The sequence below is a fragment of the Leptidea sinapis genome, chromosome 31, assembly GCF_905404315.1.
Source record: "Leptidea sinapis chromosome 31, ilLepSina1.1, whole genome shotgun sequence".
NCBI classification, from domain to species: domain Eukaryota; kingdom Metazoa; phylum Arthropoda; class Insecta; order Lepidoptera; family Pieridae; genus Leptidea; species Leptidea sinapis.
In genome coordinates, this window is record NC_066295.1 from 7,335,754 (window position 1) to 7,351,197 (window position 15,444).

Consider the following 15,444-nt stretch of genomic DNA (forward strand, 5'->3'; position numbering starts at 1 on the left):
TTCTATATGCGGGTGAGGTCCTGTGGTCTAAGCTATGTGTGCTTTACAATTTATGTGTGAAGCATCCATACCTACCTGATCCTCTCATGAAAACAGTTGTTGTGCCAATCGTCAAGTGCAAAACAGGAGACTTGGGCTCGTCTTACAACTATAGGCCTATTTCTCTGGGCACCGTAGTGGGCAAGTTGTTTGAGCGGCTGTTGCAGCCCGAACTACTGCAGAAAGTGTGTATAGATGAGGCACAGTTTGGATTCCGTCCCGGCGTCTCAACAGACTCAGCCATCGTCAGCCTCAAGCACACAGTTGACTATTATGTGAGCCGTAACACGTCTGTTTATGCTTGCTTTCTGGATCTGAGCCGCGCTTTTGATCTAGTGAATTATGAAATCCTCTGGAGCAAATTGCGCGCCTCAGGTGTTCCTGAATCAGTGGTAGAGGTGATGAGATACTGGTACGGGGAACAAACGAATCATGTGAGGTGGGGCGACACGACCTCTGATGCCTATAGGTCAGAATGCGGGGTTTGTCAGGGTGGACTAACCTCTCCGGACCTTTTTAACGTACTCGACGTTAACGACCTGATAGGCGGGCTGAGGAGCACTGGAGTCGGCTGCCATATCGATGGTGTTTGCTTTAACAACCTGAGCTATGCGGACGATATGGTGCTCCTTAGCCCGTCGATCAAAGGACTCAGAAAGTTATTGTCAGTCTGTGAGAGTTATGCCAACTCTCACGGACTGAAGTACAATGTCACGAAGACGAAAATGCTTGTTTTCAAAGCGGGAAAGGTTCCGGAGAGAGTTCCCGAAGTGTATTTGAATGGAACAGAGGTAAGGGTTGTTGAGCAGTTCAAATACCTTGGACACATTGTCACTGACGATCGCAAGGACGATCTCGACATGGAGCGGGAAAGGCGGTCATTGTCGGTTCGGTGCAACATGCTCGCGCGCAGATTTGCCAAATGCAGTGATGAAGTGAAGGGCACCCTCTTCAGGGCATACTGCCAGTGTTTCTATACCTGCCAGTTATGGTACCGATACAAGAGGGCGTCCTTCAGCACCATAAAGATGCAATATAATGATGCATATCGCATTCTTATGAAGTTACCGCGGTACTGCAGCGCGTCGGGCATGTTTGCCGAGGCGGGAATGCCCGATTTCTTTGCTGTCATCATAGCTCGTATATCTTCCTTCTGGGAAAGATTGCGTAGCTCGTGTAACAGCATCCTCCAGGTGGTGGGCCAGGACCTGCGTAATCCAATGATAGCCCATTGGCTCTCGACACATCGGGAAGCAAATAGAAAATAGCTTTGGACACAAAGCTGTTTTCTTTTTGCTTTTATCTGACTGAGATAAATAATGTATGAAAATAAATTCTTAATTGTATTGTATTGTATACTATTTTATTTGTACGTATACTATTTGTATTGAATTTGTATACTATTTTATTTGTACGACTCAATATTGTGTATGGGATTTTATGCCTGCAATAAAGAATTATTATTATTATTATTATATATTCTGCGTGTAGATAAAGTCTTGTATGCAACTGTTCATAATTAGGTATTAAAACACTAATGTGATACTATTATCCACTTGAACACACAAAAAATTCATTCAAATCGGTCCAGCCATTTAGGAGGAGATCACTGTCAACACACGTACACGTTATATATATAAAGATTATAAAGGCGCAATGTACCAATAGTCACGATGCTGCTTACCCAATAACTGCAAACTACTGTTTTTCTAGGTCTATGTTATATCGAGATAATTATTATTATAAATCGTTCATTTGAGATATTAGCAACCATTAAATTAAAAGTTTAAAACATCCGAAAAACGAATACTAAAAAAACAGACAAATTTTGAAACGGTAAAGAAAAATAATAAAAAACAAACCACTATTTCACACCTAAGAAGCCAAAAGAAGTGAGTTTATTTATTTTATCTACACCCATGCTTTAAATCCTCTATTAAAGATTCTGAAACAATTAGCTTATTGCCAACATTAAAACACCCAATGTTCTAATAACCATTACTTCATCCAAACGAGTGTTGTAATGTTGTACTGAATTTCATAACAACACTCCTGTTTTTTTTTTCGATCCCTTCATGCGCAAAGAGTTTCAACAGACCGTCACAAACTTATGGCTCTATGCGTGGTTTCTGTATGAATTTAAAAAAAGAACATTTTCGTTTACGCGCATTCCACACTACCAGAACGTCACGGTTATTCGAATCCCCGCCATTTTTCTTCGATATTTTTATTGTTTTGTTTACAAAAAATGAGCGATTCATTTTAAACGCTGCAAATGAACATTATATTTCATCCCCTCAGATCATATATACGTCCACATAGACGACAGCTGTGAAACGTCGAAAAAAAAATTGAGTTTATAAAGTTTTGTTTACTAAACTTTATTTAGAGCAATTTACGCACACTAACACAAAGTGTCATACAAATTGCGAGTGTAAGACATAGCTTGTCACGCAAACTAATATTCCTGGCCTGTTTTTATTGGTTGTCTTGTATGTATATATATATATATATAATATCCGGACGACCGAGCCTTGCTCGGATTTTTAAGAATGTACAAAACTTGAACAAAAAAGAAACTAATAGGACATCTGGATTCGGACCGGGGTCTTCTGCTTTCCGGATCACCCAATGTCCCATCTGAGCTATAATAGTCTTGTATATAGTGGCGAAATTTACCTTTGTATTCTAATGTTATTGTGTAACAGCTACAAACGTCCTATGAGTTTTTTTTGTTCAAGTTTTGTACCTTCTAAAAATCCGAGCAAGGCTCGGTCGTCCAGGTAGGTAATAGGTATATAATATAAGATGGCAAACCGGCAAGATGCTTAATTCAAAAACTTTTGTTTGATGAAGTTATTTTCAGAATTGATTATTTTACTATAGTCAGTTCAATAGGAACAGATATTGGCCGATACATCCAATCCAAATAATCTCTCTCAAGAAAATGCAATAGCCTCAACAGAGCCATTGCCAAAGAACTATTTGAATTTAGACTCAATTAAGAATATCGTAAAGTTGATTAGAATAATGTAATATATTAATCGATTAGGTAAAAAAAAGGAAATATAATAAGGCAAAATATTCCAAAGATTTTATTACGAACACAAATGTACAATGTTTGATCAAAATTAAATTAAATAATAACATACAATTTTATCAAATTCAATAAGACCGATTTATTCATAAGTAGGTACAAACAAACAGATAATATGATCAATTAATTATATCAGGGACCAACTGAATTTAGCTGACCATGCGATAAAGGTATTTAGGAACTCAAAATTAATATGGAACTAAAACGTATGTCAAGTACTTACATAATAAGTAATGAATTTTCTTTATATTCTTAAACGTGACATGATAATAATATTAGTAAAATCATGTTTACTATAAATAAATATTCTATTGGAACTATGATACAGACATAAATTAACATCGCATTCAACAAAAAACTACGTTAAAGATTTGCTAATATTGTCAAATTAATATTTTAATTTTATTATTGTCATGATTAGTTAGGTAAAAAGGGATTATATTTCTAGAATGTAAAATTCTTCAGGAATGTTAGTAATTATGTTGGACATCCATTGTGGAAGTCAAATGTTTCGCGTTGGTATATATTTATTTTACAGATATGTAACTATTATAAAAATGTTGCCAGAGACATACACCTCAAATACGCGTGTCTAGATAATTTATTGACTATAAAATAAAATATTTTGAAAACAGTTCGTGTTTTGTATTATTTTAACTAAAATTATCCATCATAGGTATATAGTCTATGGCTCAACGAAGAAATTAATGGCGATGATTACCTTCCTTAAAATAGGTAAGGTAGGTGAGCCTATCAGTTTTGCGTTCCAACGCGAATTTATGATACATGTATAAAAATAAGACTTCACGCATACATGCATAGCACGAATGCATGCAGTTTGGTCCTAGTGTGTAGGTAGGTACATCAATTCATTCCGTCATGCGTCCCGATTAGTTTTACAGGATACGTTAAATTTAGCGCCGATGAGTCGATTAATAATTGGTTATTACTAATTGCGTCTCATCAGAATGGAAGCTGTTGTAAGCCCGGCAGTTGGGACGCAATCTGGGATAACTGTATTTATGACCCGAAAGAATTAACTTGTCTTACTTGTCGCAACTACTTTAGTCAACTTTAGACAGTTCTAGATTTTTTAAGCCATTTGCTCGTAATGTAACTTGTCTTTAGAGATAAAAGACTAGCGCGCATATTATGGCGAGGCGCACTGCAGTTCTACCCAACGAATGTATCTTTCATTATTTAATTTTCTTTCATTAATATAATGAATCGAAAATTAATAAATAAAATCCATAGAGAGTGTTAAGTAAGAGTAAAAATGTAGTGTAAAATCGTTATTTCGACAGCAATGTTAATCTTTAAACTACAACCTACATAGGTTGTTACCAAAGTGACCTTAGAAGTAACTGCGGAAATGTCTTACGCACACTTATTATATTAAGTGTTAAGTTTTGTGCCCAAGGTGTGCCGTCGGACCCATTCACGTATTATAGAACAAACGAATATTCTGAACATTATAAAAATTGCGCATTTGAATTTCACTATTATTTTAGCGTTTGCAAAGACCACAATAGCTCGGCAGAGAAATATTTTCTGCAGTGGCGGTCAACTAAGTCATTTATCATTAAGACAGGTGAGTTGGAACTTGAGAGGGGAGATGGGGGTAACTCGTGTGAGAGAAGAGGTGCGCGGGGAGCGTGGTGAGCGCGGGAATTTGTTAGCCGGGTAAGGTCTCGCCCGGATGTCCTCTGCGCTGCGGATGGCGGAGCCCCCGCGAGTCACCCTCCGCCGGTACATTGAAGTCATTGACGTCCCCTGCAGTAGACTGCCAAACATTAACACAAATTAACAAGTGCTGTGTTATAAGTTTAGATAAATGTGCTAAGTTCATTACATCAACCTATACTACTTTTTTTAACAGCTATAAACGTGAGAATTGGGGCTCTTTTCTTTATAGAAAGGTCTATTGACGAAAGATAAGATAGCGCAAAATGCAAGCACAAACTAAAGTATTATCCAAAAGTATTAGACTCTCGAAAAAAGCGCGTCTTGAATATTCAAAACGCGGTTCACAGATCTTTCGTTGTTGAACGAGCTCAACTTTGAAGTGGTTTGTTAGGTACAGCTGGATAAAGCTTGTATGATGATAATATCTGCGATTAATGGACCGAGCCTCGCCGGCGCCGCACTGCAGCGGGCTTTTTGGAGAGGAGGAAAATACATTTGAGTACGTATTGAAGACCCCGAAACGGGGCCCATATGTCGAGCTCGGATGTAAACACCCCCTACCGACTAACAATCTCTGCGCTGTCAGCCCTAAAGACTTTTACAGCGAAAGTGTCGCGGGCAGATCGCATTGATGACGAGTGCCGCATTATAAAGTTCAGTAAAAATCAGAATCGCCAACTAAAAAGACGTTTAGAATTTTAATATTGATATACATTCGTTATCACGATTGACAAAAAGAAAGCAGCTACTGATAAAAACACGTAATCGGCATCATCCATTCTAATACTTTTTTTTTCTAATGTAATACTCGTATGACTGTGACCCCAGCGCATTGTACAAAAAGCCTTAATCCCCCCCCCTGTACTAAACATCTATCATTCTACTTACTTCTCGAATTCAGTAAGTTGTTTTTTTGGACTTGAAGCAGCGGCTGATCGCGCTCTGCCTAGCTTAGCGCGTGACGCTTCCAATATATGTTGCGTCACCAACAATTGCGGACTATCCTTTGGCTTTGGTTTTACAGGATTTACCTGAAATTGCATGAGACGAGTCGTTAGACACATGGCTGGAAATAACCTTCTTTCCATTCCAAACCAATATCTACAGAAACTTACATGAAATCTTCATTAAATCTGCTTATATGTTTATTTATTTATTCAAAACAGTTTATCAGTTATAATCTACGAGGTCTTTTTATATAAAAAATATATTTAGGGATTAACATATTTAGGTTCACACTATTAGGTAGGTACATTATATTTAGGGAATCACATGTTTCTTACACATTTAGGACAGTTCTATTACTTGAAAGCCCCGACAGTCTCCCCTGTCTATCCACCTAACAGGAGTATCCCATGTAATATGTCCAAATTTAACTTTCATTGGCGGTAAATTCTCTCGCAGTTCTGTTGTGGGTGATGCTAGAAATTCATCGATCAGTAAACGAATCTATAAGGGTTCAATTTTATGTCATTTGGCTACGAAACCCTAAAAAGAGTGTCATTTATTTAAACTTTTAAAAACTTTCCAACAATTCGCCATATTTTGAAAAGGTTCAGACATGTCTATTTGTCTTTGGGTACCACCATCCTTTTTGGAGATGTCTGTTATGTGGCAAAAAAGAGTATTTAAGCAAAGGTACTCATTCATAAAAGAGAGTTACACAACAAAAAGTGTCCTTCGACACAAGTATTTATGCTTAGTTAAGTTGACACTCCAATTTATCGCATATACAAATGTTCAATTGTGCATGCAATGTTGGCTGTATTACACAAGGTATCTTTATTGCCCATTATATTATAAGACCTTACGGTTTCTCGGTATACACCTCCTGCTTTTGAGTTGTCCTTTCTGATAGCTAATCTTACCGCGATGTATCTTTCCATTTCTGCCAGTAAGACACCGTGTAGGTGAACGACCCCAAGAGTGTAGTTAGGTACTAGCATTTCAGGATTAGTCGAGCGAAAATTTCTTCCGCTGATTACAAGATCTGCAGAGGACGCTTGATCTCGATATATCGATAGTAGTGTCAATACAACAACATGCGCTGCGTTCACAGGACGACACGACATGGCTAAGTTAAAAAATAAGCGTGCACAGTCACTTAAAAGGCGGGTCTTGTGATCCCTTTGTCGTTGCAAGAGTGTGGGCGGCCATAATTACTTAACTTAAAATTAGCCGCACATTGATCTACAATAAACAACTAGACTCACAAACTGAAAAAATGTCTGAAGCAAAACTTTACCCTACGCGTCTATTAGGCAGAGTTTTCCTTCAGTTGAGTTACGACCGCGCTTTGAATACAACGCTACGCAATGAGAAAGTGTTCTGTGAAAAACTCTCAAAATAACAGGATATCCAAACTTGAAACAAAATATTCTTGTCTCGTGTTCGCGTCCGTCTAGCGCGTGGCGTAGTATTACTACTTCTAATGATCGTATACAATAAATAGACTGAACATTACTGCCACGAAATAAGGTGTTAATTTGAATTAATGATTTAAATGTTATCTATGTTAATGTTTACGTATATACAACGCCGCTCGGACATTTATACGACGTAATTCCAGGTAAGAATAGGTACGAGATAAACTCACCTTCGTCTTTCTCAGCTTCACGTTCGCGATATCTTCCGGCGTGATTGTTAGTCTTGGCCCCGCTAACCGAGACGGAGCAGAGGGTCGTCGTTCTAGTCTATTTGTTGTCAATTTGGGCGCCGGTGGTGGTGGCGGCGGCGGGGGAGGCGGCGGCGGCGGTGGAGGGGGACACGAGGGTCCTGGCTGCGACGCTTGACGGCTTTAACATACAAAAGGTCTAAATTAATTACTATTATCTCCCCTCTCCCCTCTAGTTGGCCTGTCATAAGGCAGCACACAAAGCTACTTTAAATACTGGATGGAGATGAGTGCATGCAGACAGATGAAAGAGGCTCTACCATGAATAGATCAGAGGCTTTCTCGCAATCTGGTGAAACTCACACGATCAAGATTACGTCGTAAAGTACCTAACTCATGTAACAACAGGCCCCTTCAACAAGCATATGTTTTTAATAATAATGTCACCGACAGTCCACTGTGCAGGGCTTGCACGGATACAGAAAAGACGACCACACACATCATCCTGGAGTGGCCACCACCGGGCCAAACACCTGGAGTCACCGAGAGCTCTCCCCGAGGTCATGGATGACATCAGAGGTTTGAGTTACTTCCTTGAGGAGTTGGAATGGCAAGATGGCAACCCAACCCTACCACACGAATACGCGCACAGTAGATGTAGAGTTGTGGAGAATAGCCCGTGAATCAGGTATTCACGGGCTACCCCTAGCTACCATTACTAGGTCCATACTTGTACATGTTCACTTTCATCTAGAGCTTTATAAGTCTATCAAACATAAATAGTTTATTTTTAAAGTGATATCACTTCTAGGAATAATTATGCAAATTTAATTTGTACCAAAATTTATGAACGATGCGGGATTCGAACCCGCGACCTCTCGGGTTCCGTCCGACCGCTCTTTCCAACTGAGCCAACCATTCGAGCATGCATGAGTCGTAAATTATGGTATATCTTGTTCAACTCTCAGGTTGTGGCTTCATCTACAGGATCTATTTTTCAGTTGATAAACTGCTCAACCCCAATTGTATAAAAGTGAGACGAATTGCTTGTCTACAAGTGTTACGACAACGTAATTCTTCGCCTTGTCGCGGCCTCGTGACTGCAGCCATAAGAGGTGAAAACTATTTTAAATACGAAACTTGTAGTAGGTACCGTAGATATGTATATATATATATATATATATATACGTATGTACACTGACTTCTTGGCTACTATTATAGTTAGGTATCTATTCTTTGTTTTTATTTAGAGTGTCACTTGCTCAATCAATATCTTTAACAGGTAGGTAGATTATTTCGCTTCATACTATACTAGACTGAGATTCATTGTGCAACTTCATGGTGTCGAAAAGTCGTGACGCTGTGAGCTCATATCGTACAAAAATCACCGAAATGAAATTTCTCAAGCGGGCAGTAACAAATAATATAGTACGACAATACAAGTGTCAAATTTACCTGAGCTTACCCTCGAGTTCTTCCAGCTTGCTCATCATCTTCTTCATCTGCTCCTGCAGACTTTCGTTCTCTTTTGACAACCTCGTATGACCTTCGCTCAAGCCCTCAACCATCTTCTTCAGTTCTCTTATTTCTTCTCTCGATCCGGGCTTATCTTCTGTCTGTTCTTTATGAACTATATCAGTGTAAAGACCAGCTATTGATTGGTAACCCTGGAATAATATATTTTATAGAAATAAAAAAAAAACTGTAGAATTGTTTCCTGTTTCTTGCGAGACATTCCTAGTCGCAGCCTTTTTTAGAACTTGTCAAAAGGGATTTAACGACGAGTTTTTTTTTATTTTTGAATAAACTGGGGCGATTCTCCTATAGGTAGGTACTATGCGACATATAAAAACTTTATACCAATATCGAAAGTAGGGACTGTACGTAATTACATTTTCAAATGCGCTTAATATCTTCTAGATAATATCAATATGTACTATTATTGATAAACGCTCCCATAGATGAATGCACTTAGTTTTACATTTGTTGGAAGGCTTTTGTTTCCAGTTTTGGTAGAATTATGTTCGGATATCTATTTACAAAGATAGTAAGTCTCAGATACCAAGATGAACAAAGGTAACATTTTTGCCCGATAATAAAATATAGTATTATAGTACATAGTTACATTGCAAGTATATAACAAAGATATAGCTGACGATCTAGAATATTGTATCTTTTCTCAAAATGTCATGAATGAATTATCATAAAAGTGGTTCTGAATTTTTAGCCATGCTAGCGACCTTAATAAGCGTTTATATAGGTAATCTAATCCGAAAGGATGGCTACTCTCCTGTTATCCCTCTCGTGTTGAATGACAGTATGGGCGGCGGTGATCACTTTGTTACATGTGAATGTGGGCGGCGGTTATCACTTACCACGAAATAGCCCGTTCGCTCGTGTCCACCTATCGCCAAAAGAACGTGAGTACTGTAATCTGGTGAATCAAGGGATTGAGGTGCAAACTGCATAGCTTTACATTAGCAAAGTTAAACCTTTTATGGTTGACTTGTCAAGTTTACCAGTAACACTGTGAATAGACATTGATAGTGTTAAAGGCAGGCTCGCGCCGGTTTCAGCCAAATCTATAACTACTAAAAGGATTTCTTCTAAGTATCATTGCAAATAAATAATATCAATTATCATAGCTTATTTATTTTTATTAAAGCGATTACCGGTCCGTGAGTCGAACCGGTCTGACAATTATTCATTATGCCAGAACAATACATATAAATATAGAATCATTAATAATTACTTTGGCTTACTTAAATTCCTGTTTCAACCTATTCTGCATATTTAAACTCCTTCGTAACGCTTAATAATGTCAATTCTTCTATAATTACTAAATCACTGTTATCGCCATACCTTCTTACCAATCCATGAACACAGCTCCATAATTTTCCAGGCCCTAGTACGGTTACTTCGGCGTAAACTCTTCTCTCTCCTTGGCGTGCCTGATTGTAAATAACACACAAAATCACTTAATAACACACAGAACATTGTCAACATCACAAAACATATGGTATTCAATGATAGTTTAAATAAAACAGAGCTTAGTTCGCACAGGCCAACCAGATTTGTCGGTTACATTTCGGAGGCAATGATGTCATGCGTTTGTATTTACTTATGCCTTGTTGTGCACGAAACTATATCAAGATAATAATAAGTTGTCATACAGCATCAATCATCTTTACGTAATAATAAAATTATATTATATACTCGTACGTATGTATACATAGTACTATAGCCTGCCTTAATCTAAATAAAATTTATTTATTTAATTAATTCCACATTTCTTAGATATTATGTTATAAATAATGATCATTATCGTTTCATTTAGTTCTAGAAGATATATATTCATGATAATGTTATGTGTGTACATAGGCACATATTAAATGAATTTGCTAGAAACTGTCATAATCATAGTGTTACCACCAGGAACAAATATAAACTTATTATGCCTACTACTCGGCTAACGGCCGTTTTCAATAACCTATCTAAACTTAGTGTAACTTACGGATACATTGCTGTCACCGTTTAATGACAAGATCTTATCTATCCATAGTTATGTCCAATATAGTTATACTTAGTCCAATGCTATCTGTCAACAGGTTATTGAAATGTATGTAAGCGTAAAAGCCTAGATTTGTCTACCTCTAGTAAGTTAAACTAAGGATAGATAGGTTATTGAAAACGGCCGTAAGTCGAGTAAGTCTTTTGTGGGGCGATGTATATATGCTTTTACATCAAGACCCCAAAAAATGTTCAAAACAAAATATGTATTACGAAATTCAAAAGAATCGTTAGTGTGTCAAATCAATCGTGTGTGGTAAAAGTTATTATAACATAAATGACTTTCTTAATAATAATAATTTTGTTTTGGTTTGTAGGTAGCCGTAACCATTGAAATAACTGGGCCTATTATAGCTTAGTCCACAACGTGCCTATTTTTGTTCTTCAATGGCATGCGTCATAACGCACTCAACAGCGATCGTGAGACATGTTTTGACGCATGCGCGATGACGGTTGAAAGAGAAGCGCGCTGTGACCTGTGGTACCGATTTTCCCGCGTCGGGTGGATTACTGTGCTACAGAGCATTCAACAACAACGACCCAACTAAGACTTAGCGTTGCATTCAATTATCATGAAGACGAAAGTTGAAGGTGATAGACAATAGGAACAGAGTGGACATAGCTCATGAGACTTAACATGTTACTGCACTGCACTGCACTGCACCTTAGGGACATATCACTACTATCGGGTGAACTTTTTGCACCACTCGTCACCTTTTCTGATAAAAAATACGGGTTGCACTCCAGGAGTGCCGGCAGTAGTGAAAACTTGCACATTAACGTTGTCCATTTTTGAATATTTTGGAATCGCACGCAAAGGGTTCCGTACCATCGACAAAATATAAAGCACTGTAACACGATATATGTAGTTATATATATATAGAAACATTTATTATTATTATTTATTGCAACATCAATACACTGATACATACACTGCTAAAATTACGCCTGCGTTTGGGTACTGAACGTGCAAAAAACCAAGCCCCCCACCACGTCTGTCTGAATTTAATATATTATTTATATTATAGTTCTAGTTCGGATTTTTATTAGGTCTTACCTTCTTATACAACAATAAACGAACTGATTTAAAAGAAAGCTTTATAGAATTTAATAGATAGGAAGGGTATTAATAAAACTTGTAGTTTTAAATAGTTTTAAGTAATAATTAGTAGTGGGAATACAAGTTTCAGTACCACAGTTGTACTGCCACATGCCATACTTATCAATATCTAATAACCAGACAGTAGGTATAATATAACAAAAACCTATAATTAATAAATTTGAAATAGCGCTTTATACCTTATACGATTTTGTTTGTAAGTATAAAGAAGGTAACTAGATTGAAATTAATTTAATATAAGTACCTAGCTTTGCCTTATCAGGAAGCTTATAATCGCTCAGGGGTCAATGTTTTAGAGAATCAGAAATGTGTAGATCCGTAGGAGAACCGAAGTCATCGACATAGCTCAAATGATTGCGATACTGAAGTGGCAGTCGGCACGGCACATAGTTCGACGGACAGATGGTCGGTGGGGCGAATGGCGACCACGTACCGGAAGACACAGTGTTGGTAGCCCCCCCACAAGATGGACCGATGATCTGGTCATCATTATCAGCCGGAAGACGTCCACTGCGGGACAAAGCCCTCCCCCAAAGATTTCCACGACGATAACTAGCTTGATGACCTAGCTTTGCCAGTACTTTATATTGCTACTGCAAACTGTCTCCTAGTTTGGGACATTCATCAGTATGTGGAACATCAATTGATTCTATTGACATGCACGGTATGTCACATCCATTCACTTCATTTCATTTATTAATACTATAATATTATATGGATCAAATCTTAAGGGACTTTTCGCTTCATCCGACGCGCTCGTTGTTCGTTATTAATTAGAGTCTGGGCAAGGGAGTTTAGGTGCTGTGATATGCGTTATTTGTGCTATTTAGTATAACGTACAATTTCTTGTTTTACTGTAGGTACCCTAAGTTCGTTATGTAGTACTTCGTTAGGTACGAACCAACTGGCGTTGGTTATCATTCGCAGTATTTTGTTTTGAAATCTCTATAGTATTTCAACGTAGGAGTGAGATGCAGCACGCCTGGGTACAGCTGGGTCCCAGATTGGCTTTTGAATTCTCAAGAGAAAGGGATTTACGGCCAATAAGCCAATAGAGCTTTTTTCTGATGGCCAAGTTGCTTTCTTTTTGCAAATATATGCTACTGCCATGTAAGTCTCTTGTCCAAATACAGTGTCACTGACAAGTTCCTCTTTTCAGTGTGAATACATTTACAGATTTGGTTTCGATCGCTTTTATCCGCAATTTCTTGAGCCAGTGAGATATTACATTTGGGCCTCTTTGCAGTATATATGAAGCCACTATCATATCACTAAGAGACGCCAAGATTGCGGTATCATCAGCAAATGTACCGGTGGTAAGAGATTATGATGTTGGCAGGTCTGCGGTAAAGAGCAGGTCGAGTGTTGGTCCTAATACGCTTCCCTGGGGAACACCTGCCTTAATGGGACAGAGTGTGGACTGAGCTTCTCCGTTGTGAACGATAAAATATCGGTATTGCAAGAAAGATTTTAGATCTCGATACAAGCATTGAGATAGTGTAGTTTTGATCAATACACGATCAAACGCTTGGGATATGTCCAAGAAAGCACTAGCACAATAAGGTTTGGCTTCAAGGGATTCTATTATTAATAGGATTATAAATATTTATAAACGCGAACGGATGAACGTGACATTTAACACAGTTATAGTATATATGGAGAAGAAGTTCATAAAGCTATTTCTTCTTATATAAAATGCCTTATAAAAAAATTAATTAATTAAAATAAATATTACACACACTACTGCTTGAATGATACACATAGAGTATAGACGTTTTTGACCATTTAAACGCTAATAAAGTTCAAACATAAAACTAAATAATTTTGGTCAAATTTCGACCTCTAGGCAACCACTAGTCTATATTATCATAGTATAATACATACATACCTTGAGTATTACTGACCGAGTAAATTGGTTTACTCATAGATTTCGAACGATGTATTACATCTCTAAATAAATTCGTATCCGGCTTTTGTCGTCTCCTTCGAGTCTTAAACGAATAGTTGCTTTTTACAGATTTAAACGAAACATCTGAGTCAGAATATAGCGGATTCGACGAGAGTGCCTCACATTCCCTGAGATCAACGAGGTCCTGAATACTTGATGTATTTGAGGCGCATTTTGTTTTCTTCCAGGGACGCGATTCCCTGGGTTCGTCATCATATTCATGTCTGTTGCGTTTAGATCTAGCTGTACTTTCCGTTGAACTGGATTCCTCGACGTCAAATTCTTTCAGGAAGGAGATATAGTTGTAATCATCGAGATCACTGACATTCCTATTCTCCGTATGTATCAAACTATTCGCCATCATCTCAATAGGGCTTACGTCAGTCATTTTCACTTTGATGGTTGGAGGTGTGCATACACCTTCGGAATCCTTGGAATCCCGATATGAGATATGACAAGGTTGATCCCAATCAATAAGATTTGCAGTATTACATTTCCGGACAGCTTCTAACGAATCCAATAAAATATCTGCTTCTGAATTGTCATTGACACCGTATTTTTTTTTAATTTGTGCCATAATTTTGTAAGTCACCAGAACTAATTACACAAAACGCTAATATACAATGACCACGTTTTCTTACACAGCTTTTACTGGTTCATCCAGTAATTACTTCTACTTACTAAGTGGTAACTACCTACTGGCTAATACTAAATACACTATAATGAGGGTATACAAAACTAAGTATTTAACAAAGAGTATGTACCTACATATGAAGAGAAATTTTCTTTTGAATAGCTGAAAGTCGTTAGTCATGTAACGTGACAATTTGACCCGACTGAATATATGATTTTTATTTCTTTCTTTATGGACCGATGATCTGGTCAAGATCGCGGGAATAGGTTTGACACCAGCGCGGGACCTATCATTTTGTTGTTGTGCAAGATTACCTAACTTGTGGAATAGTTTTAATGTTACATTCATAAAACAAAGTATAAGAAATTCTATTCTAAATATACATAATCGACTCGATAAGATTTAAAAAACGAACGTAGTTTCTTTTATAAACAATGCGATAATCGATTACAATTGATCTTAACAGTCGCAGTGGCATTACATCACTATTTAACTATTTAGTGACAATAAGACAAGAAGCCAAATATTGCTACCAAAATACACGTTATTTTTATCTTTACACCAGATCCGTGGATTGTTTAGTTCTTGGTCTAATTATTATGTATTTATAAATGATACGTAAATTATTACGTAGGATTTACATCATTTTTGGGTCTAAAGTATAAGCTTTTACGTACGAAAAAAGGTTCGGTAACTTCAATAGTCACGGTTAATATATCTTTTTGTATTAATTTTA

General features: G+C 37.5%; 2 protein-coding genes across 2 annotated transcripts in view; both read right to left on the reverse strand.

Moving 5' to 3' along the window:
- Nucleotides 1-15,444, reverse strand: part of LOC126974079 (ATP-binding cassette sub-family B member 10, mitochondrial) — a 220,971-nt gene that overhangs the window by 79,184 nt on the left and 126,343 nt on the right. The window lies entirely within an intron of this gene.
- LOC126974106 (zinc finger homeobox protein 4-like) lies at nucleotides 3,120-14,595 on the reverse strand. Its single transcript, XM_050821522.1, has 6 exons — nucleotides 14,015-14,595; nucleotides 10,299-10,387; nucleotides 8,892-9,103; nucleotides 7,419-7,617; nucleotides 5,711-5,853; nucleotides 3,120-4,919 (listed from the first exon to the last, which is right to left on the reverse strand). Exons 1-6 carry the CDS (start codon nucleotides 14,460-14,462, stop codon nucleotides 4,709-4,711), a joined length of 1,302 nt encoding a protein of 433 aa, XP_050677479.1. The 5' UTR covers nucleotides 14,463-14,595; the 3' UTR covers nucleotides 3,120-4,708.

Excerpts from the sequence above, each read along its gene's own strand:
- LOC126974106 (XM_050821522.1), bottom strand. The coding sequence starts at position 14,462 with ATGACTGACGTAAGCCCTATTGAGATGATGGCGAATAGTTTGATACAT. Across the intron at positions 10,388-14,014 it reads CTCGGTCAGTAATACTCAAG|GCACGCCAAGGAGAGAGAAG; the intron begins GTATGTATGTAT and ends ATTTACAATCAG. Across the intron at positions 5,854-7,418 it reads TGAAGCTGAGAAAGACGAAG|GTAAATCCTGTAAAACCAAA; the intron begins GTGAGTTTATCT and ends ATGCAATTTCAG.